The 25,972-nt window shown below is 37.4% G+C and overlaps 1 protein-coding gene across 2 annotated transcripts in view; it reads right to left on the reverse strand.

Moving 5' to 3' along the window:
• OPHN1 (oligophrenin 1) overlaps positions 1-25,972 on the reverse strand; it is a gene marked incomplete at both ends in the record, with an annotated part of 391,547 nt that overhangs the window by 145,506 nt on the left and 220,069 nt on the right. For both annotated transcript variants that reach the window (XM_080718711.1, XM_080718710.1), the window contains one exon: positions 24,711-24,785. In XM_080718711.1, coding sequence (XP_080574837.1) covers positions 24,711-24,785 — 75 coding nt within the window. The remainder of the gene's footprint in view (positions 1-24,710; positions 24,786-25,972) is intronic.

The following is a 25,972-nucleotide window of genomic DNA, read 5'->3' on the forward strand; positions in this document are numbered from 1 at the left end:
CCTTTACTGGGTTGTATCACAGAGTCTCCGACCCAGGGAGTCGATAGAGGCTGCTTTAAACTATGGGGGGTGCCGGGTTGCACGTTCTCCTATGGTGTGATATCTCTGCCACCACCACTCCCTCACTGGGTCAAGTCCCAGAAGGCACAATACTGGGATTTCTCCTCTGTGGCCCGCAATTTGACTCACTGTTCTTGAGTACGTAGATGTAGCTGTACTGGACTCGGTGAATTCACTGCTGCTGCCGCCGCCGGTGGCAATATGGCGCCTCTGCCACGCCCTCGGCCATGAGGCTGGCGTATTTTTTCTTCTCTGGTTTTGATTTCCACTCTGAATCCCTGCAGCGTGTGCTGAGCTCAGCCACTGGGAGCTTTAAATGCTGTCTGCGCCGAAAGATCCCGCCTGGCTGTTCCGCAGCGGCTCACCTGGCTTGCTGTAGCCGTCCGTTGAGTTCGCCGCTGCCGCCGGCAGTATGGCGCTGCTGCCGTGTCCTCGGGCGCGTGTGTCTCCTCTGTGGCCCTGAGCTCTGTTCTCAGTCCGCTTTCTCTCTGGAGCCTGGTGGTTTTTTTGTATTTCTGGTGATGGTGTTTTCTGGCTATGAAAGGCGCTCTTTTTGTGGTAATGGAGATTGGTTGTTAGCGGGACTCTTAAGCCCCGCTTTTCTCGGTCGCCATCTTCCCCTTATAACCTAATTTGCTAAAATGTTATATATATATATATATATATATATATATATATATATATATATATATATTGATAGAAGGATACTTAAAATAAAGATTTTCAACTGTCAAAAACAATTATTTCATGCCGGGCGTGGTGGCGCACGCTTGTAATCCCCACGCTCGGGAGGCTGAGACAGGAAGATTGCACAGGTTCCAAGCCAGCCTCAGCTACTGAGTGAGGCTCTCAGCAACTTAGTGAGACCCTGTTTCCAAATAAAATATAAAATAGGTCTGGGAGTAGAAAGGGGGTAGAAAGCCCCTGGGTTCCACCCCCAGCACCACACACACACACACACACACACAATATATATATATATATATATATATATATATATATATAATTTCTGCTCTTGAATTCCCAGCATTCGGGAGGCTAAGACAGGAGGATTGCAGTTCACAGCTGGCCTCAGCTACTTAGTGAGGCCCTTTGCAACTCAGTGAGACCATTTCAAAACAAAGAATAAAATATAGAGCTGGGGATATAGCTTGGAAGTAGAATGCCCCTGGGTTCCATCCCCAGTACCGCCAAAAAATAATTATTTCTGGAACATAGGAGGTAGAGTAAATTGTTACTCTTCATTTCCAAATAATTTTTAATGTTTTAATGATATTTGGATGAGAAGGTACCTTTTTATTTAAATAGCTATTATTTTTAGAACAATAATTTTAACACTAGAAAACAAAACCAGATTATTTCTCTCCTAGGAGTTCACAGTATACTGCATTTTTAAATTACAGAAATATGTCAATCATGTACAGAAAATACTATCTACTATTAAATTTATCTTACAAATTTAAAAATTTAATAAAATTTAACATTGTAACTGTATTTTTAAAATATATTTCAAAGCATTAAACACATGTATATGATGTGCATGTGTGTGTATGTATGTATGTATGTATGTGTGTATGTATGTATAAAATGCCAGACTCGTGGTATTATGATTACTGTAGTTTTATAGTGAATTTTGAAATTAACAAGAATTAATCCTCCAACTTTGATAGAACATTAGTATTTCCAAAATATTTCCATCAGAAGAAGTTTTCAGATCATTCAATGACTAATAAAAATATTTTAAACAAAAACAATATGGTTACTAACTTGTATGAACATGCATATTTATTAAGGTGGGTTGGACTTCATAAATATAGATGTTAGGAACTTCTTTTGGAATATAGACATCATGGAAAATTACTGAGATTGAAAAGAAGGGTCTCATTAATAAAGAAAGTTTGGGAAGCTCAACTCAAATGGAAGAAACAACACCAGTGGTTATGAAGGACTGAAACCAAAGTCAGCCACACAATTTATTGTGTAGATTAGTATAAATTTACTATTTAATACCCAGTATTAAATTGAATTACTATTCCAGGAAATTCATGCCAATAAGAGGAAATTGTGAATAGCTTTATTTTAGAAATTTCCTGGAAATCCTTTTATCTTAACAACAACTATAAAGTAGCCCTTATGTAGATAAATAGTCATTTCTCAGAGTATCTCTCAAATAGGCTTATTGAATGACTATGTACTCTTCAAAGTTGCACTTTAAGCCCCTTGAAAATTATATCACAAACTTTGATGTCATTTTTATATAAAAAGACTAAAATTGCTTTAATACCAATTATGCAGGCTAAAGAAAAGACCAATGTAAACCAGATTTCAAAAACATTTTAAGTATGTGCCCCTACCTTTTATTTTCCCCTTCTTTTTTGCATTACTGGAGATTGAACCCAGGTATAATCTACCACTCAGCTCCAGCTTGAATTTCAGCACTTTTTATTTGATTAGTTTGTTGTGAGACAGGGTTTAAGTTACCCAGGCTGGCCTCCAACTTAGAACCCTCCTGTTTCAGACTCCCAAGTACTAGGATTACAGGCATACACCAATACTCCTAGCTCTCCGTTATGATTTTCTACTACATTGTTGTTGTGGTTGTTGTTGTTATGTTGTTGTTGTTATTTTGCTACTTGGGATTGAACCCAGAAGCATATTACCTCTGAGGTACATCTCTAGCCCTACTTTATTTTGCTCTCATTTCCCTTTCTATAAAACCTAAAATTCATTGCCAACTCTCTTGAAGACAGAGCTAAGGAGATGGGTACCCTTGTTTTCCTGATATAGATACACTGAAAAAAGATTCTTTTATGTTTTCACAAATCCTCTTCTGTTTGGTTTTTGGGGAGAGTGGTGGGCCTGATTTGTTGACTCCCCAGAATCAGACCTCTGGCCTAGGACTCGAGCAACAGCTTTTGCAATCCTTGCCAGGAGAAAATATGCCTTTTGGACATCAGCTACTTGTAGCTAGCAGTCCCAGAAACATGAGGGCAGAAAAGAAAGGTCTCATGCTTCTCTCAACATTATGATTATTTGGGGGGATTCTCCCTTTATGTGTGCTTCAGGCTTGTATTAGTTGCTTTTTACTATCATTTCCTGAAACAATTTTTTTATTTTATTTTATTTTTTTTTTTTTTGCGGTACTGGGGATGGAACCCCCAGGGACATTCTATTTCCAAGCTAAACCTTCAGCCCTACTTTTTATGTTTTACTTTGAAACAGGGTCTCACTAAGTTGCAGAGAATCTCACTAAGTAGCTAGGCTGGCCAAGAACCTGCAATCCTCCTGTCTCAGCCTCCCAAGTACCGGGATTACAAGCATGTGCCACCACTTGAAGCACTTGGCTCAAAACAAACTTTAAACTGTTTAGACCATGAAGTTTGACCTCTGGCCTGTTCTGACACTGCACATTGGGCCTTGCCCATACATATTTTTGTCTTTAGGGCTATTTTGAGTCAATCTGGTTTCTTTGGAAGCAATTGGGGCTTCTATTGCTTTTTAAGAATCAGTTGGGACTTCTGCACTTTGACAAAAAGATTGGATTCTGTAACTCTGATTTCTGTAACTCTGTAATGCCAATTAGCAAGACAGAGATGTCAGGTACTTAGAGAAAGCAGGTTGGTTTGAGGAGGCTTTTGTAGTCATCTGCATAAGAATGAAAAGTGCTAATTCTATGTCAGGCGCCCCCTAGGAAGAATTTTAGCTCTCTCCTCTATTTCTATAAACCCATAACTGAGAAAAAAGTTTTACTATGGTAGTACAGCAAGGCCTATGTGTCTGAAGTACACTCTGGCTTAATGTCATTGTTCCATGTGTTCTTTTGTCAGTGTGGCAGTTACTCTATTTAAAATGAATGACTTAATAGTTGGCAGTGATAGTACCTACTGGAAATTCATTTTCTTTCTTTGATAGTTATTGGTTTATTTAGAGTTGTTTGATTATCCTTTGTTTCAGAACACTGGTTTTTTCCTTTTGCCACTGTTATATAATTTTACCTTCTAGTTTTTTTTTGTCTTTTCCTTCTCATCATTGTAACCCTGCCCCTTTAGTCCAAAACAAATGTCCACTTGTTATCCCAAAAGCCTACAATTTGAGAAGATGGGAGCTTCTATTAAAATGGGAAATAAATTCAAGAAAGGAGAAAGTATTTGGAAAAAACCTCATCTGGACTCCAGCCAGTTTGGTTTTGAGATTAAGGCACCTCAACTTGAATGGAGAATATTTAATATTACTAAATTGTTTCACTTGTATGCTGATCTAGAGTTCTTGGGCAATAAATCAAAATTATATATTAGATATGCATATAAAAGATATATTAATATATATTAATATATATCTTTGTGCTGCTCTTTAAAGGATTACATCCACTTAAAAAGCAAGTTAGGTCAAAAGGGCTTAACTATATATTACTCCAAAATATGATTTTTCCAGCCTTTTACCAAATTAAATATCCATCTGTAAGGGTGTTTCACTCTATTACAGAAAATATATTAACTTGTTTGCCTAGCAAGCTATACTCCCAGCACTTTATATTTTTTATTTTGAAACAGGGTTTTATCAATAAGTTACTGTGGCTGGCTTCAAACCAATAAATCTCCTGTCTCAGTCTCCCAAGTACTATGATTGCAGGCTTGTACCACTATGCCTAGGAGTTTTATTTGGGGGAATGTAAACTTTCTACTTGCCTCAACTAAACTAAATCACACTTTTGGAAGTAAAGATTTGAGATTAAGGATTATTTAGGGCTACAGTATTCATATCAGCATCCTAACATTTTTAAAATTGGTAAAGGATGTATCCAAATGAGAAAAATTCCCTAATGTGCATGATATATGTTAAAAAACATATAAAAGTCAATCAGTAAGCCAAACATGAGAAGGAGGGAGGAGGAGGGAATGGGGTGGGAACTGGGTAATGGCTAAATCAGTGATGTGTGCATGTGTGCCTCTACCATCTTGTATACCATTAAGATGGATGAATAAAATGCACCAACTAAAAATTTAAAAAAACGAATCCAAGAATATACAAAAATTTTAAAAATATAGTTAATTAATAAATTATAATTTCTATTACTCAAAAAGACAGCAATGAAATATTTGCTTTCTATTCTTATGCATATTTGTGTACATTTATATATTGTTTATTGTACCTATATTTCACCAAACTGGCTTATAAATGTGTGCTAATAAATTTAAAAAGACATAAACCCAAATGTCTTTTTGTTCACATGACTTAGATAAATCTTCTAAAAAGTAAGTTAATTTAAATGTTAGTATGATATAAGTAAAGCTATCTTTAGACACACCCTAATTTTGCCTAGGTTACTAACCACAACTCTATTTGTTTTTATTAAAAAGTTTAAAGTAAAATGTCCATTGCTTTTAGGGTTTTTCATTAGCAAATAATAATAATAATTTAAAATGTTAAGTATGCTTGTTTGATATTTTGCTTTTCATCGTTAATATAAAATGGCTGTTAAAATTTGTAAATAAGGAAGCCAGGCACATTGGTGCATGCTTATAATTCCAGTACTTAGGAAACTAAAATGAGAGTATTACAGGTTCGAGGCCAAAGGGTGGTAATTTAGGGAATGACATTTTTTTGTTTTGTTTTGTTTTTGCGGTACTAGGGATTGAACTCAGAGGCATTCTACCTTTGTGATACACCCCCAGGCCTATTTTTTTATCCTGTTTTTTGAAACAGGGTCTCACTAAGTTGCAGATGGCCTCACTAAGTAGCTGAGGCTGTCCAAGACCCCTGATTCTCCTGTCTCAGCCTCCCAAGTACAGGAATTACAAATGTGTGCCACCACGCCTGGTGGGAAAGCCCGCGTGCGCTCTCTCTCTCTCTCTCTCTCTCTCTCTCTCTCTCTCTCTATATATATATATATATATATATATATATATATATATATATAACTGGGATTGTATCTAAGAGGTAAAATGCTCCTGGTCTCAATCCCCAGGACCATAAAAATATGTAAATATGTTTCATATAAATGGGATACAAATTTGTAAATATATTTTAGAGAAAACATCTGAGCCATTTATAACCTAAAATGCTGAAATACTAAATGCTAAATACAAATCCAAGTACTCTTGGCTTCTTACATTCTATAAGACTATATATACATACACACATACCTTTGGATCTATTAATAAATGCGCTTTTATAAATTGCTGGTATATGGAAAATACAGTATAAGATTGTTTTGTTTCTAAGTTTTCACTAAAAACGTTACTGTTAAATTCTACCATATATAATTCTAGATGCAAAGAATAATATGAATTTAAGTTGTGTTTTCATATAAATGTGTTAAAAAGCATAAAGTTTTTTTTTTGTTTTGTTTTTTGGTCTTTTTTTGTGATATTGGGGGTGGAACCCAGGGGCTTTCTACTTCCAGGCTATACTCCCAGACCCATTTTATATTTTATTTGGAAACAGGGTCTCACTAAGTTGCAGAGAGCCTCACTAAGTAGCTGAGGCTGGCTTCGAACCCGTGCGATCCTCCTGTCTCAGCCTCCCAGGTACTGGGATTACAAGCGTGCGCCACCACGCCCGGGCATAAAGTTTTTTTTTTTTATCACCTTGAAAAGTTGAGTAATTCATTTACACAATGGAATTTTACTTAGCCATAAAGAAGAGTTTTTTTGTATGCATGGTACTAGGGATGGAATCCAGAGGCATCTTACCTCTGAACTATACTCCCAGCCCTATTTTTATTCTTTATTTTGAAACAGGGTTTTACTAAGTTGCAGAGGGTCTCGCTGAGGCTGACCTCGAAACTGCAATCCTCCTATCTCAGCCTCCACACCGGTGTCAGAAGAAATATTTTAAATTATAAACTTAGGAAGAAAATATACAGTAAAAAATCAGTAAGTAGGAGAAAAATATAAAAAGGTTATGAGTATGAGGACATAATTTTGGATAATGATGTTTTTGATGAGAAAGGATTTTATATGGTAAAGTAAAATCTTTGTTCCAAAGTCCAAGATAGATAAAAGGATAGTACAAAACTAAAGGTGTAAAAAGTTGTAGAGTGTCTACATAAGTCACAGAGAGTTGTGGAAGATAAGTCTTATAAAATTTGTACTTGTGAATAAGAAGACTTAATTGACAGTCATTTATGGTTATTTAGGGGTTTTCCTAAGATCAAAATTTAATGTATAGATATACAAGCAGAATTTCTTTCTCTATGCTTAAATGAACAATGTTTTCTTAGAATGCTAATCTGATCTTACTAACATTTACAGGTAACTTGGTTACTGAACAAAGATTTTATGTTTTATCAAAATAGTTTCTTATGCTAACTCATTTTCCATTACTTAGGAAAATAACTCCTAAAAGAATTTAGGTGTGCTTAAGTATCTGTTTTTAAGTCTTTTAAAAGATCTGGTAAAAACTCAAATTCAATAAACATCTATTATTTTTTTATTATTATATATTTGACACCTTATATATCTATGGCTAAAGACATGTATACATCTCAGGGATAAATGTGTTATGTATTTGAGCTTTGTCTACATGTTATGTGACAGTGTGTAAATTAAAGTAGGTTTAATGCATGTATGGTAAATGATACATCCTCTCCTTAATGTTTTGCTATTATATATATATGTATATGTATGATGTGTATATGAGATATACTTCTATATCAAATAATAAGTCTATATCAAGTAATAATTACTAGCATTGTTACCTAAATATATAAGAGGTCTAAAACTATTCTTTGATTTTATTGGTGCAATAACCTGTATAGAACTGTTCAAGGCAAAGCAACAATATTATAGTTATCCTACTGAGGTATGAATTCTAAATTTTGCTTCAAGAGTAAAAGCTAAGTATATATATTTTATATAACTGTGATGCTAATTATTATTACTGGCTTCTTTGTAAAGTCAAACATATTTTCAAAACATATAATTTTTCATCCTCATGTATCTAACACTTTCCAAAATACAAAGCTTAAGAAAACCTTTTACCATTGGAAAACTAAAACTGTTTGTAGAAACGGCCTTTTTCAAGGTAATAACCTGATATACCCAAACACTTTCTAACCTATCTCACTCACTCTGATAATTAAAAAGATTGGTCATTGGCCACCTAAAGGATAGATCTATAAACAAGTTAAATCTACTTTGTTTTTAAAACATTTCATTTATTCTTAAACAATAAAATTAAATGGGGATTTATTTATGTCATTTAATATTTAGTAACTGGGTAAAAGGTACCTGTTACTGATAAATTACACAGAGAAATATGCTACTCTTCAAACTAGAGTGGAAATTTAAGTGTATGTTTGGAAACATAATAGGGAAAGCCTGGTTGATTTAAAGGTTAATGCAGACCACAAACATGTTTTTGCCAATTTTTCCACAAAGACAGGAAAATTAAAACTCCCTTAGGCTTCATTTAGTATTGATTCATGTTTCATGTGTGATATTATTATGTTAATGGATCTTCAAATAGACTCAGAAAACAATATATGAGAGCTTTGTTTTCTTAACAAACCTAAATAAAATGATATTTAGAAAGAGGGCAGAGATTAGCTTCAAATATAAAAACTTTAGCTAAGATTTATCAAAAGGTTAGCGTCACCTGGAATACTCTGCCGCTTGCCCTAATCCATGTTAGAGTAGCTCAAAAAGTAGGCTAAAATTAAGTCTGTTTAAAGTTCTGAAAGGTTATAAAGGGCTTGAAAAGAAATCAAACTTGTAAAAGATTGTACGTGTGATCAAATTCACAAATTATGTTTGTATAAAGGCAAAACAGATATCAAAGTTATTTTAGTGTTATTTAAAAATATGATCGGTGCATGATGGCACATGCCTATAATTCAACATTTGAAAGACTGAGACAGGAGGATTGCAGCCTCAACAATGTAGATAGACTCTCAACAACCTGGTAAGACCCTATTTCAAAAACAAAAATAAAAAAGGGCTGAAGGTGTAGCTTGGAGGTAGAATGCCCCTGGGTTCAATTGTTCAATTTCTAGTGCCAAACAAACATATACACATATATATTTGAGTTCAGAATATTATACAAACTATTTTTGCTCCTGTTAATCTTATTTTATATTTTCTTATAAAATTTTATACCCATTGTCTGTTAGCATTTTGCAGAGGTCTGACTTCTAAGAGAATAACCAGAGCAATATTTTGAGATGACAGCCATTACCTACAGTACAGATAAGACATAACACTGATTTCCAATACTAATGTTGATTCCAATTCAATGGAAAAGGTAACTTTAAAATTAAGAAAGTTAAAATTAGGACTCACTAAATTTAAAATTATTGTCTACTATTTCTGCTTCAAAATTGGTGGAACTGGCCTTGTAGGTATTCAAGAACTGAGACTAAGAGGCCAAAATCAGAGAATAAAAGGGCTAAGAGAACACCCAATATTTTTACCTTGCCCTCCAAGGTCAGCCAGGACAGAGGTCATGACTAAACTCCTCTAAAAGGTCCCAGTGACTCCTGTGAGTCAACCAATGTCCCAATCAGGGAGATTCAGAAGACTCCAAAGACCAGAACTCAGTCAGTATATATTTTGCATAAAGGAGGGTGAAAAGACTCAGGAGGCTCAGTCTACCTTACCAGTAGGTTAGGGCTTAAAATAGGATTCACTGCCAGGTATGAAAGTAGGACCACAGGTTTGAGGCAAGCCTTAGCAATTTAGTGATACTATTTCAAAATAAAAATAAATATATGTATGCCATTTTCAATATGATCCACATAAAAATTAAAAATAAATGGCCAAGAAATAAATAAATAAAAGGGTGAAGTATAGAAAAAAAGTAAAATACCCCTGGATTCAATCTCTAGTACTACAAAAAAGGGCAACACTTACTTGGTTTTTGAACAACCATCAAGGAAGTATAACCAAAGACAAATGTACTAATATGAGGATGGGAGAAAAGTCAAAGATCAGTTATGTATGGACAATTAAAAGGGAAATACAGTGGCCATTTTAAATGTAACTTGAGACATGGCACTCTTAACAACCCTACCAAAAGTACATAAACCAGGAAGTTACAGAGAATGGGTTCTTATATAAGATGCCTGACAATAACGCCTTTACACGAGGCACCTCTGCACAGAAGGTAGGACTCAAAGCTCAGACAACTACCCTCTATTTAGAAGACCTAAGAAAGTGACCTTTTCCTAATATCAGATATGGTCTTTTTATCATCTCTATTTATGGAGCTATTTAAGTTTTGTTTTTATTTTTACTTTTTGGTACTTTTTTTTACCATGGTGCCCTGCTGCTAAGGTTTCTGACTTGGAGTCTGCCACCAATGTACTGAATATCTGTAACAGCATTTCTTCATTTTGTATCTATTTGCTTTGCTTTGAGTTACCTTACATTCCAGGAATAACAGGTTTGATCTGATTAATATATATCTTGTGATGAGTTGAAGCTACCCCCACAGGAAAGAGCAACTTTCTTAGATTCACAAGACACACCTGACCAACCCAGAGATAATGACAGACCAGACCATACCTGATCAAGATAACATGCTTTGGCAGCTGTGCAAAGCCTCCAGCTATGCAAACCCCTGACCCTTGCCCTCATCCCCCTTTCTATAAAACCTTAAAGTGAGTCCCTAGAAGACAGGGCTAGGACGTAGGACACCTCTTATATTCCCGATGTAGCCACATTAAAGTTCCTTTCATGCTTTTTTTTTTTTTTTGAGTGTGGTACTAGGGATCGAAATTAGGGGCATTCTACCTCCGAGCTACACCTTTTTTATTTTTTATTTTTGAACCAAGATTTCGCTAGGTTGCTGAGAGTGTTACTCAATTTCTTAGGGTGGTCTCAAGCCTGGATCCTCCTATCTCGGCCTCTCAAATACTGAGATTACAGATGTATGCCACTATGCCCAGCTTCTTTCATGCTTTTAACCATTCCTTTTCTTTTCTTTCTTTCTTTGTTTTTTTTGGAGGGGGGTTGGTAAGTGGCCTGATTTCTTGGATCCCCAGAGTCAGGCAACTGGATTAGGACTTGGGTAAGAAACATAAGGTATATAAGAGAGAAATTGTAGGATCATTCTCTGGCCTTTTAAAAATCTAGAAGGTGTAGGTAGTTGATATCAAAAAGTTACTGGATACTAACACCCAAGTCAAACTGTGCAACTGATTATCTATTTGACCAACTTGATGGCCTCTTTGAAGGGACTGAAGTTGATGTTGAAAACAGAGGCCCTAGCCCAGTGTGGTGGTACATGCCTGTAATTCCAGAAGGGGGAGAAAGGAGGATCACGGTTAGCATACAGCCTCAGCTACTTATTGAGGCTCTTCACAACTCAGTGAGACCCTGATTCAAAATTTCAAAACAAAAATAAAAATAAGGCTGGGAGCTCAGAGGTAGAATGTCCATGTGTTTAGTCCCCTATACCAAAAAGAGAAAAGAAAATATAGGTCCTGCCCAAAAATCTTGTTGCCACTCCTTCTTAAATATAGTTTCTTAATATTAATTTCTGTCCCAAACTTCAGACATTTCTAAGAATTTCAAGGGGAAATGGAGTATATAATGGCCCACAGTCATATTCTATTAAATTGCAATTCTAGAAATCCTGGATATATGTGTATAATGTAATTGCCAACCACGATTAAAAATAGTCATTCTCCTCAAGATGTTTATAGTAAATCAGGACAGATAAACCCATAAATATTTACATCACAGCAAGAAATAAATAATAATATAAAAGTGCAAGGTGCAGAAATGGTAGAGGAGGTGATTAACTGTTTTCAGTAAAACAAGGTTTGACTTCAGAGGATATAGTATTATGGGTGGCCAGAATATGCCACCCTGATAGGAATATTGTGAAACTAAAGGCAATTAATAAGAAGCAAATATAGCACATCTTTCTTTCTTCCTTCTATTTGCCTAAAAACAGGACATAGATTTATGGATAAAAGGAATCACACCCCTTCTCTCTCTATCAGAGAGAATAAGAGTTAATCACAGAAGACAACTATAAACCTTTATGAGCTTGGATATGGAACCAAAAACTCTACATTAATAACTTTTAACAACCAGCCTTTATTTGACAGTTATTTGCATTCCCACAAGTTGCCAATCCTAGAGACTCAAAATTCTTTCCCTTTGCCTTGTTACATTTTTACAAGTTGTTTAAGATACTATATAAGCTGAAATTCAAAGCTACCTCTTTGAGAACTGTTCATTCTCTAGCTGTCTCTCATATATATGTGAAATATATACACACATTTATATGTATATATGGTTCCTAACATTTGCTTTGTTTTCACATGAATATATATGTTTTTTTTTCTCTTAGCAATCTTTTATTGCAAGGATCCATTCCGACTGGGAACTTATGATGGTTGAAGAAAAATTGTCTTCCCCTACAACATCTAAACATAAATTTGATAACGAACAGGACTTTACAATATGGACAGATATAGAAGCATGATAAAAACAGCCTGCACTTTAGATAACACATATGTTTTGCTTTTCTTGTCCTGAGAAGGCATTTTCCCCACTAGAGGGAAACCACAGTATGATCTAAAGAAGATGGATCAGAAAGATGAATGGGATGGAAAGAATTCTGAATACTGCAATAACCAGCTAAGAAGAGATTACAGGAAAACAGAGGGTGAACATCTTGTAAGGAAAGAAAAGTACTGAGGGAAAAACAAAACAATAGGAAGAACAAATAAAAGAAGTTCTTTTCTTTTCTCCGTTATTTCTCTATATAGGTTAAATGAAAAAAATTATCTTAAGTATCTTTGAGAATGCTGGCTTCCTATCTTTTTTTTTTTTTTTTTTTTGCAGTACTAGGGTTTGAACCCAGGGGCATTGTACCTTCAAGCTATACCCCAGCCCCTATTTTTTATTTTTATTTTGAAACAGTGTCTCACTGAGTTGCAAAGTACCTGAGGCTGTCTGTGAACCTCTATCCTCCTGTCTCAGCCTCCTGAATTCTGGGATTACTGGCATGCACCACCACACCTGGCTACTGGCTTCCTATCTTAAAATGCTACTGATTTTGCTATTTATTTTCTATTATTACAAAGTATGAAATACATATCAATTCAGATAATACAGTGATATTGATGTTATTTGTAGAATTCATAACAAATATATTTTGTGAAAAATATATATATGGTACAAACTTTGTGCAATAGTATATGATACAGCCATGTGTGGAATGGTTTCTGTTTTTAGAAAATAATCCACTTGGGGAAAATGTACATTAAAAATAATGTCAATACAATGTGATAAGTGCAACAAAAATGTATTTGGAGGATAGAGTTCAGTGATATTAGCTCTTGGCTAGCATGTGCAAGGCCTGGGTTCCATCCCCATCACCAAATATAAAAAAAAACTGTTCATGATTTGGAGTGAGTACAGAAAAGTGAAACATTGATTGCTCTGCTTTAATTCTGAGATACAGAAATCTTTATTGTTAAAGTTGTCCATTATTTTTTGGGTTCATTTTCCCATTCATAATTTTTCTTTAACAAAAAGCAGCTTTATTGTTATACAATTTGCATCATATAATTTACCCTTTTTTTGCAGTACTGGGGATGGAACCCAGAGGCATTGTAACTCTGAGCGACACCCACAGCCCTATTATTTAGTCCTTTTAATTTTGAAACAGGGTCTCACTGAGTTGTGAAGGGCCTCAATAAGTAGCTGAGGCTGTATGCTATCCGTGATCCTCCAGTCTCTGCCTCTTAAATGCTGGGATTACAAGTGTGTGTCACCATGCCCAACAATTCACCATTTAAGGCATATAATTCAATGGTTTTTTAGTCTATTCATAGAATTTTGCAGCCATATCATAATCAGTTTGGATCACTTTTATTGGTGCATTATACATAATGTAGTTCAGAGTGATAGTGACATAGAAACACACAAAACTTAATTTGTTATCTTTATGATATTCTATAGTATTTTGCAGATGTACGTACTATGAAATCTGAAATCATGAATGCAGGTAGAGATTGATCAACCCAAGAAATCATTAAGAACATGTATTTCCACTGTAGTAGGACTCAGAATTTTTATTCAGTAAGTTTTGTAGGTTACTAAATTTTGCATTGTTTTTACTTGAAAAACAAGTGAAATTTTACTAAAATTAACTGGCAATTAATCAATCATCTGTACCATTACTGAGAATACCTAGGAAATATATGGATATGAAAAAAGTATGCTGTGATCATTGTACTGTAGTAAATTTTGTGACTTTGGAGATATCATTAACTAATTAAAGTACTCATCCATTCCAAATTGTTCCTATATTTCAGTCACTGTGATGAATATTAGATTCCTAGTGATTCGGGAACCTGGTAAAGAAACATAGACAGAGAAATATATAGAATATACTCTCTATCTGGGGGTTCTTCAAATATAATTTTTCCAATTAACTACTTGTATCTGGACAAGTCCCAATATGTGCTAATATTAAATATTAATATTGAACTATCAATAGTGAACTAATAGTAATAGTATAAATATTAGAATAGGCAACAAAGAGTTTTATGAAGGATAAGAGTAAAGAACAAATACAGGTAAAGGGAAATAACCAGTAACCATAAATACAAGTGTCTAGCATACAGTAGGTATTCAGTAAGCATTGTGAGAATTAATGAATGAGATGAATATAGCTGTATTATAAGTCTAAAGAAAAGAAGAATGGGCAAATAAGGCAAGGCAGAAGTAAAGCAATAATACCTAGAAGGAAATGAGAATCACTGGCAGAGGAAATGAGGCACAGACTAAACATTAGGAAAACTTATATTATACCAAGGTAATACATTCTCTTTATATGCTTCCTGTCAATTCTGTAAAAGGTCTTGGATCAAGAAATAGGCTGTTATCTCCCCAAGGGGAAGAATTTGGTTTCTCTTTTCTAGTTGGCTATACTGTTTCATGTCCTGATATTATAACTGGAGATCAACAGGATCCTAGACCTGGAATATTCCTGGTTTATTCTGGGAAGATAATCTATGACTGTGTCCACAAATTATAGCTGCTGCCAGACTCTGAGCTCCATGAAGATATGGGTCTTCTCTGCCTTGTCCATTGTTGTTTCATTGTCATCTGACACAGTGCCTCACATGTATGAGGTTCTCAGAAATGCAAAGGAGATGCTCAGGCATAGTTCATCTGCCTAATGTGGCTCAAAATGAAGGTTCTGAAGACCTTACTATTGTCAAGAGAAATCAAGAGTGTACACTGGTTGCTGTAGGTCCAAAATCCATTTAGGTAGATAACCTGATTACATAAAGAGACTGGTTTCTGGATAGAGCACTTTTTATAGCATTGCAGTTGAAAAAAAAGATAATGAAGCTGGGTATGGTGGCACACACCTATAATCTCAGTACTTGGAAGACTGAGACATCAAAGGTTTGAGGCCAGCCTCAGCAACTTAGTAAGACCCTGTTTGAAAAAAATAAAACGGACTGAAGTGTAACTCAGAAGAATAATGCTACAAAAACTAAAAAGCTAATGGCTGCAAGATAGGCCATGGGAATGGAGTCAATAGATTGAGTGGAAAACAAGTTCTCCAGATAAATAATATTCAGAATATCTAAGTGATCGTCTGGCAACGACCTTAGACAGGTAGCTCCAACATGTAATAACTTGTAGAGGTAGTTCAGATTACTATAAAAAAATTTCCATATACTGGGTTTCAATTTATTTTTCATGGTTCTGGAAGCTGAAAATCTGAGATCAAGGTACAAGCATCGGAAGGTTCTAATGCGGGTGCTTTTGCAGATTACAGAGCCCTCCTTGTATTTTCACACATTATAGAAAGAAATAATGTAGTTCTCTGGCCTCTTCTTATAAGGTCACTAATCCTATTCAGGAGTTTTCTACCCTTATGAACCCATTGAACCCTGAATGCCCTACTACTAATATCATCATGTTGGTGTACAGGTTTCAACAGTGGAGTTTGGAAGGGAGGATTCAGGAATACAATCAGCTTATAACAGAGGATGAAAAAGAAAACATCATCTGCCAATGAGAGGAATTATTCCGATTCCTCTTGAGGAAATTACTGATAACATAACCAGGTAAGTCAATTAATAATTAAGACAACCAATGCTACAAAGTCTAATGTTGTGTCCTAAAAAAGTTGGAGCCAAAGAGGAGTATGAGTTTAATACTCAGGAAGAGTATCAAAGGGAGAGGGTCCCAAAACTCTAAATGGAATAATGGATGTGGGGCAGATTTCTGGTTTCTTAAACATGTCCACATCCTATCCTTAGAGCTTTTATGTTAGGTGATATGCCAAAAAAGGCAACTAAGGAGGCTGATATAAAGTTGTTTAACAAAGCCGGGCATGGTGGCTCACGCGCATTCGGGAGGCTGAGACCTGGAGGATCGCGGTTCGCGGACAGCCTCAGCTACTTAGTGAGGCCTTCTACAACTCAGTGAGACCCGGTTTCAAAATAAAGAATAAAAAATAGAGCAGGGGGTGTAGCTCGGAGGTCAAATTCCCTTGAGTTCCATCCCCAGACCTGCAAAAAAAAAGTTAACAAGCTGATCTTGAGATAGTAAGATTACTCTGATTATTCTGGTGGCCTCAATATGATCACAAAGTGCCTTTCAATTATAAGGGGAATACAGAAGAGGGACAATGGGAGAGATGGCAGCATTAGGAGGACTTGGCCTGATGTTGCCAGAAGAGGAAAGAGGGCAATTTCTAGATATTGTAAAAGGCAAAGGAATGAATTTTCCTCTCCTTCAAAGGAATGTAGTCTTGCTGACAGCTCCTTTTTAGTTCCATAAGACTGATTTAGGACTCTGACTTCTGTACTATAAGAAAATAAATATGTGCTGTTTTAAGCCATTATGTCTGTGTAAATTTATTATAGCAGCAATAGGAACCTAATACAGACAATTTTCTAGATCTTCATGCATGGTAAGTCCCCAAATCAGAAGATTTGCAGCAGGGGTACTAGGTTTGCCACATTCATATGTCAACAAATTAACATATTTTTGAAAATTAAAATATTTTAAGGCAAATAAAATAAGTTTATTTTTTATGTAATATTATGTTAAAAATAGCCAGTCTCAAAAGTCAAGAATGTTTTCCCTCATGTATGGAAGCTAGAGAAAAAAGAGGAACAAAAAGGAACTTCAGATAAATGAGGAGAGAAACCACTAGAATACTGGAAGAGGAATGGGGTAGGAAAGGGAGGGGGAAAAAAGAGTGAATTGAAGAAGGAAACAAATCAAATAAGGATAGGAAGGTATCACTACCAATCTGTTAACACATTTGGGGAAGAAAGAGGTGGTGGAAGAGGGGATGCAGAGGGAGTTACACGAAGCGGCATGTGCATTTATGAATGTATCGTTTTGAATATCACTCTGATTTATAATTACAATGCATCAATAAGAGTATAAAAATCTGAGGCAAAAATTGCTCACCTACTATTTACATACTGACAAAAATGCCAGGAAAGAGCAATATGCCAGGAACTAAAGATGAATCTCGTTATCAATTGTTCAGATCTTGAGAAATCAAAAAAAAGGAATAAATATTCCCATCACAATTTTAATTTTAATTTTTTAAGTTTTTGAATAATTTAAAAGTTTCTGAGGTTTCTTAACTGATGGCAAATAATAAATAATTTTAAAAGGGCAATCTTAGATACCTATTTTCTCTTTTTTTCTCCTTTTACAATACTGGTGATTGAACTCAGAGGTGCTCTACCACTGAGCTACATCCCTAGCCCTATTTTTAAATTTTGAAACAGAGTCTTACTAACCTGTGATCCTCCTGTCTCAGCATCCCAAACACATGGGTTAAAATCATGTACCACCACATGGCCAGGCATGGTGGCTCACACTTGTAATCCCCGCGCTTGGGAGGCGGAGACAGGAGGATCGCGCAGGTTTGAAGCCAGCCGTGCTGGCTTAAGAGACCCTGTTTCCAAATAAAAAGTATAAAATAGGTCTGGGAGTGTAGCCCGGAGATAGAAGGGCTTCCAGGAACCCCAGTACCACCAAAAAAATAAAAAATAAATTAAAAAAATCATGTACCACCTCACACAGGAACATTAAATATGTATGGAAAAAGTGCTTCAAACGCTTGTATTAGTTCCAAGCAAACATGATATAAAATTAATCAATGAATCTATGGCGGTAAGTACAGTTATAATAATATATTAGATCTATATGAAATATATTTATGTGATATATGTTTATATACATATACAAGCATACAGAGATCTGGTTTTAAAAATAAAGGTTTTTTATTTGTATTCAAAGTTAAAGATCCTACTATACTAGAGTCCCTTGAAAGAGTACTGTATAGGGTTAAAGTTTTGCAACTTCCAATGTGGTATGTGTTATGTTTTTGTTTTAATTGCTAGGAGACTTTGTATTTATCCTTCAAATAAAGAACTCATGTAGTTTTAAGATGTCTCTCTTTATTCTTTATACCCCAAATCCATACCTCCGATTAAAAATTTATTAATAATTTGCCTGGATGTATGTGAGTTTAATGCTAAAGTTGTCTTCAGATGCTAAATGATTCATATCAAGTTCAGAAAGAGAAAAAATGTCTACTATTATCCCTATGTACACATTCCTACTCTATATTTCTATTATGATTTTATTGGGTATTCCATACGATTTCTAGAAGGTATCTATTCTTCTAATAGCTTAATGGTGAAATGATAAATCTAAATACCAAAATAGAAAGTGAAAGAAAATAGAAACAGCTGTAACTTTTTACTTAATACATTATAACATGTCTTTTTCTATTTATATCAGTAGGTCACTGGTAAGGATATTGAAGGAACACTGGTTTTCTGAGTATGATTTCCCAGCCAGACTTAAATTCATCAAAGGACCCTATAAATATGCCCAGTCCCATTGCTCTCCATGGCCCATCTCATGCCACTGTTTCAGCCAGTCGCAAATATAGTGTCTTTAGAGTAGAGCATAATTATCAAGATTATAATAGACAGGCATTCTCATCAATAAGATGGCTATGGGTTATGTGGGTTTAAGAAGGCATTATTGGTAAAGGATGAAAAAGAACTTTTAGATGCAACACTAAACTACTCTAAGATAAAAAGATTAGCTTCTCTGTGGCTAAAGTAGCTTACTATGGATCCAGCATGAGAGAAGATTTTAAACCTCACAGTTTGTAGAATCTATGGATAGAGGGCAACATGAAAAAACCAGATGCAGGCAAGGAGCATGACTGACTAACCAAAGAGTTATTGAAAACAGTTATTGATGTGAATGTATCTCCTTTGGCTCTGTAGTCTATGATATATTTTACTTGGCAAAAATACTGATTTTCAAGTAGGAGAAGGAGAGTCTTTAGTGAAAAAGAGAAGAAAATTCACAATTATATGTTAGAGGAGTAATCAGAGGAAAAGAAGTATGTGTGTTGATAGGTTCCCCCCCAAAAAAAAACCTGGAAATGTCTTTTGATTGACATAGATCAAAGAGTCATTAGAAGGAAGAAATGGTATATATTACAGAAAATGATTATCCTTCTGAATAAAATGTTATGGTTCCACATGAGGCTCAGGCAGCAAGTTCCTAATGCTTTGAGAATATATTAGGAAAGGGTGAAAAAAAAAAAAAAGAAGACGAAGCTGGGTTTGGTGGCAAATGCCTGTAACTCCCGTTTCTGGTGGCCAAGACAGGACTGCAGATTCTTAGGCTGGTGCATGATAACTTACAAAACTCTGTTCCAAAATAAAAAATAAAATAGGGCTAATGGTATAGCTCAGAGATAGAAAACTCCTGGGTTCAATTTCCAGTAACATACACATACACAAACATAAACAAACACATACTTGTATGTGCACGCGCAAGATGAATTTGAGAATTCTAGAGAGAATCCCCAGAAATGAAAGGAAAACAATTTAGTTCAGTAATTTTTCAGAAACTCAATATCTTGGGCCATGCTGTCAGATATTTTACATTTGGAAAAGTGTCCTTTAGCTGATGAAATGGGTTTTAAATTGGCCAGGAATAGGCTATTTAAATTTTTTTACATCAAGAATAAAATATGCTTAAGGAAAATAGATACCAAAATATTATTAATGTACTCTGTAATGCAAGATCATCACACCTGTGTTGCAGAATCTTGAGATGTTAGTAGGTCAGTCCTCAGGGATGCAGGGTTGTAAAGGATACACAATGCATCACACACAGAAAAAAAAACAAACAAACATGTGCTTTATCCAAACTGCAGCTTTTCACACTCAATTTGTTCTCTGATACTTTGTGAAAACTTAGATTATCAGATACTCCAACACTCAAAAAGTAAGAAGAGTAGTCTCCAGGAAGAGAAAATAAATGAGTTTAGTTATGTCAAATGCAGGTACTTGTGAAACATCAATGTTGAGGGAGCTTTTGCAAAAATAAAATCAATATTGACTCTTTAAGCCTTCAGGATGCCTCAGCCATGTTCATTTTCCAAATACACAAAAAGTAGAAAGGGCTGAGGGTGTAGCTCAGTGGTAGAACATCCCTGAGTTCAATCTCAAGTGTTAAAAAAAAAAAAGGTAACTCATGAGATAATGTCTGAAGTTGAGATGTGGAGGAGTTGTCAGCTCATAGGTGCTAGTAAAATCCACACAGAGGGACTCCCCCTCCCAGGCATGGGGGTATAACTGGACTTGCCCTCCAGCTGTAACAATTGGAAAACTGGACAATATCTATGAAGCAATTGTTTGCGATTATGAATAGGGGGTGACACAAGATTATGATTCTGAGAAAAGGGAAAGAGCAAGATAAGCCTTATCAAATGCAGAGCTTGCTATCAGTAAACACTTTCTGAATGACAAGGAATAAGTGAGAACTCAAGCTGAGCACTGAAGTCCTGCTCAATTGAAGATGCAAAGATCAAGATGCCAGGAGGCAAATATCAGAATTTGACAAGCAGAGTATCAGACAAGAGGGAGCTCTGTAGAGAAATAACTCACAAAAACCTACCTATGAGCCCCCTAGAATCAGTCAGTGAATACAATGCAATGTGTGAATAAAAAGCCTACGGTGAAACTGAAAAGGCCGGGAAATATACCAAGGCATTTTAAGTTGAACAATAACCAGTATTCTTACTGTTCTAATCAGTAAGAATAAAGACACAGACAAGTCAGACCTTACTAGCAAGTCTGAACTAGCCAGCAAAGGATACTTTAACAAAAGGATACTGGCCTAACAAAATTAGAGAAGCCTTGAATAGATCAGGCTGATTCACAAATAAATGTTTACAAGACAAAGTTTAGTGGTCTTTTAAATATGTCAGTGGAGCCCCTCCCCACCCGGAAGGACCCTGAGGTCCGGGCCGCCTGGCCCCTACCCTGGGCGGGTGGCAGGTGCTGGCGGGGCACCCTTAGGTGACCCCCTCCCCACCTGGAAGGACCCTGAGGTCCGGGCCTCCAGGACCTGACTCTGGGCACGTGGGCAGGGCACCCTTAGGTGACCCCCACCCCACACACCCAGAAAGAAAAAAAAATCCCATCGTTACCGAGTGCCTGAACCCACATCCTCCCCAAACCACACATACTCTCTTCTCTTTTTTTTTTTTAAAAAAAAAGGGAAAATAAAAAAGAAAAATATTCGAGAGGGGTTAAGATGGCCAAGGCGGCAGCTAGAATATTGGAGATGCAGACAAAACATATACATCTGAACTGGAACTTTTGGAAAAATTCCCCGCGAAGGAGGACTGAGGCTTCTCTACATCTTTAAGAATCCTGAACATCACCTATAAGGAGAGAGTCTAGCGGAGACTTAGGAGGAAAGTGGTGGCGACAGCAGTAGCCGAGATGGTGGTGGAGACTTGTCTTTAGGAGAGGCAGACATCTGATCCAACCCACCCTGATCCTCTGAAGAAATTACCCCAAAGGTCGAATGCTACCATCACACATGCTTTGGAACACTGGACATTGTGCAGTATGGGAAAAGAGCTTGGGAAAGATTTGCTATGGTGGAGACAGTCGCATTGGCAGAGGCAAGTACTCAGGGAAAGCAGAGATCTGACGTAATATACCTGGAACTTTTAAAGAAATTACCTCAATGCTGGAATACTTCCACCACGCACCTCAGGAATGTAGGAAAACCTGCTGGGTGAAGAGGGGGCTCGGAGCCTGCCGTGAGGCAAGGCAAGTGATGGGTCCTCCGAGGCCGGGATTGGAGCCTGCTGAGGGGTTAGGTCGGTGCCGGGACCAGCGAGGCCAGGATCGGAGCATGCCATGAGGCAAGGCCAGTGCTGGGGCCTTCGAGGCCAGGTTCGGAGCCTGCCAAGGGTTTAGGCCAGTGCCGGGGCCAGCGAGGCCGGGATCAGAGCCTGCCATGAGATAAGGCTGGTTTTGGGGCCTCTGAGGTCAGGATCAGAGCCAGCTGATGAGTTAGGCCAGTGCCGGAGCCAGCGAGGCTGGGATCAAAGCCTGCTGTGAGGCAAGGCCAGTGCTGAAACCTCCGAGGCCAGGATCAGAGCCTGCCGAGGGGTTAGGACAATGCCGGGGCCATCAAGGATGGGATCAGAGCCTGCTGTGAGGCAAAGTCGGTGCCAGGGCCTCCGAGGCCTGGATAGGAACCTGACAAGTGGTTAGACCAGTGCTGGGGCCAGCGAGGCCGGGATCAAAGCCTGCTTTGAGGTATGGCTGGTGCTGGGACCTCCAAGGCCGGGATTGGAGCCTGACGAGGGGTGAGGTGAGTGACAACCAGGCTGGGTTCGGAGCCAGCCGTGAGGCAAGGCCGCTACTGAGACCTCCGAGGTAGGGATCGGCACCAGCCGAGGGGTTAGGCCGGTGCCGGGGCCAGCAAGGTTGGGACTGGAGCCTGTTGTGAGGCAAGACTGGTGCTGGGATCTCCGAGGCTGGGATCGGACTCTGCCAAGGGGTAAGGCCAGTGCCAGGGCCAGCGAGGCTGGGATCGGGAACTGCCGTGAGGCAAGGACAGAGCTGGGACATGTGAGACCAGGATAGGAGCCTGCCGAGCGGTTAGGCCGGTGCCAGGGTCAGCAAGGCCATGACTGGAGCCTGTCGTGAGGCTAGGCCAGTTCTGGGCCCTCTGAGGCCGGGAGCGGAGCCAGCTGAGGGGTTAGTTCTGTGCAGGGGCCAGCAAGGCCAGGATCGGGGCCTCCCATGAGGCAAAGCCGGTGCTGGAGCCAGCGAGGTCAGATAAGAGTCTCCTGGGTGGCCAGGCCACTACTGGGGCCATCAAGAGCGGGATCGGAACTTGCAATGTGGTATGCACATAGAAATAGCACAAAAAATAAAATCCAGATGCTTCCCCTAATTAGCAAGAACTAGGAGGAAAGGGGTAACAGGAGGAGGTCGTGTAGTAGAAAAGGCCCTATTGAGAAGCAATTAAGGTGACCAATGAGAGGGGAGGGGATGGGGGAAGATGGAATCTCTTTAAAACTCATGGGGTGCGTAAACAAATATATCAAAGATAATTACCAATTAAGCATGGGGTCGACAGAGGGGGAGGGAATGGGATGGGGATTGGATGAGTGTTTATTGGATAATATGTGCTTGTATATCCTCTCAAGTCTTGTATTCCAAAGTGATGTATGATTACAAAAAGTAATAAATAAAAAATATATAAAAATAAATAAATATGTCAGTGGAATCAAGATACTTAATAAGATATGATACCCATGATCCAATAATATATATATATATATATATATATATATATATATATATATATAATAAATTGTGACCCATAACAAAGATAAAAATCAATCACAAGAAAAATATGGAGAAGAAGAAATAAAGGGGAACCAAGATAGAACTCTGGATAATAATCAGACAAGATTTAAAAGACAACCAGAAACCAGACGTGGCAGATCATCCTGTTATTCCAGTACTTGGGAAGCTGAGACAGGAGGATCACAGGTTTAAAGCCAGTTTAATGAGGCCCTTTGCAACTTAGTGAAATCCTGTTTCAAAATAAAACATAAAATAGGGCTGGGGTTATAGCTTAGAGGTAGAATGCCCTGGGATTCAATCTCCATTAACACACACACACACACACACACATACACATACACACACACACACACACACACACACACACACACACGAGAATTAGGAAGGATCCAGTAAGAGTCACTGACAAGGAATGGTATAAGATGTTAGAATCAATACAATATTAGGTCATGAAAGTCAACTAAAAGAGAAAATATTAAAAAAGGAGGAGGTAGTCAACAAGAAGATCAAGTAAGATAGAGCCTGAAGAGTGTTCTTTGAGTTTGATGGAAGATATATACTAAGCCTAATCAAAACAGTTAACAGTAGAGAAGTAGGATTGAAATTGAAGTCAGATTACAAAGAGATAAATGGTATGGGAAGAAAGAAAGACAATAGCAATTTCTTCAGAGGAAGATTTTCTTGGACTTGTGGTGGGCAAAACACCCCAACAATTTACTTTGGAAATATTTTTAAAATATTCTACAGGCTGGAAGCAGTGGCCCATACCTATAACTTCCAGCTACTAGAGAGGCTGAGGCAGGATGATCACTTGAGAGTATTTTGAGACCAGCTTGGTAACACAGCAAGAAACCATCTCAAATATATACAAATGTTCTACAACCTTCCTTAGCAGTATTTATTTTCTCTTCCAGGCACATTTTATTTTTATCACATGAGCTTGTCCTTATAAGAACAGTGAAAGTAAAATTTTTACCAAAGAAAGCATTCAGCAACTTCTGAACCTGAATATTGCTGCCCACAGTGCGGTACAACCCTTCTGTCTTGATTCCTGAGGAAAGAGAATCAGATCAGTTTTGTTTATATAGTTTGAGATTTCAACTCCCCCAGAACAGAGAAAGTACTTGTATACAGGAGTCACTTTAGACAGGAAAAGATCCCCCTTCAAGTTCTTTAGCACTAACCTGTAATAGGAATGTTCTTGAAGTACCTCCCCATTATTATCCATAATTTCACTTGTATTATACCAAGCCTCTCTTAATCTGATCAGAAGACCACACACTCCATAGTAAACAGGGAAGAGTGTACTTAAATAGGTGACAGCAGAGAGCTGAGAACAGGGCTGCCATCTTAGAAAGAAGTTAGGGTTAAATTTTTAAAAGGAGGAGCCAGACATGTAAGCATGGTGGTGCAAACTTGTAATCCCTATACTTGAGAGACTGAGATATGAGGATTGCAGTTTCAAGACAGCCTTACGAACTTAGTGAAGCCCTCGGCAACTTAATGAGACCCCTTTATAAAATAAAAATATAATAGGGCTGGGGGTACACCTCAGATGTAGAAAGCAACTAGCTTCAATACATGGTTCCATCAATAAAAGGAGAAGAGATCTACCCTTAACCCAATATGGTGGCACATTTCTATAATCTCGGTACTTAGAAAGCTAAGACAGTAGGATCACAGTTTCGAGACCTGCCTCAGCAATTTAAGGAGACCATGTTTAAAAATAGGGCTAGAGTTAGAGCTCAGAAGTAAAATGCCCCTGGGTTCAACAACAACAAAATCCACCCTCAAGTTGCTCCTAAGCAGTGATATAAATGAAATAGAAGGCTAGAGTATGAGAGATATGAAGCAAAATGCTCTTTCCTGCTCTGAGAAATGTGCAGCAACATTTCCAAGTAAAAGGAGGCTAAGCTCTTTCATCACATTTACTTGCATTCTGAACATGCTTCAAGGGAAGCCAGGGAGTGTCCATGCTTTTTCCACATGTGCCTGCTTTAGCTTGGCCCCTAACAATTTTTAAATTAATATGTATTATAACAAAACTTGAATTATTGCTTATTTACAATGGAGGAGTACCAGCTACTATTTTAGAACACTTGATAAAATCATTTGTTGAGCCGGGTGTGGTGGCGCACGCTTGTAATCTCCGCACTTGGGAGGCTGAGACAGGAGGATCGCACAGGTTCGAAGCCAGCCTCAGCTACTTAGTGAGGCTCTCAGCAACTTAGTGAGACC

Source organism: Muscardinus avellanarius (genome assembly GCF_963383645.1).
Source record: "Muscardinus avellanarius genome assembly, chromosome: X".
Lineage (NCBI taxonomy): Eukaryota > Metazoa > Chordata > Mammalia > Rodentia > Gliridae > Muscardinus > Muscardinus avellanarius.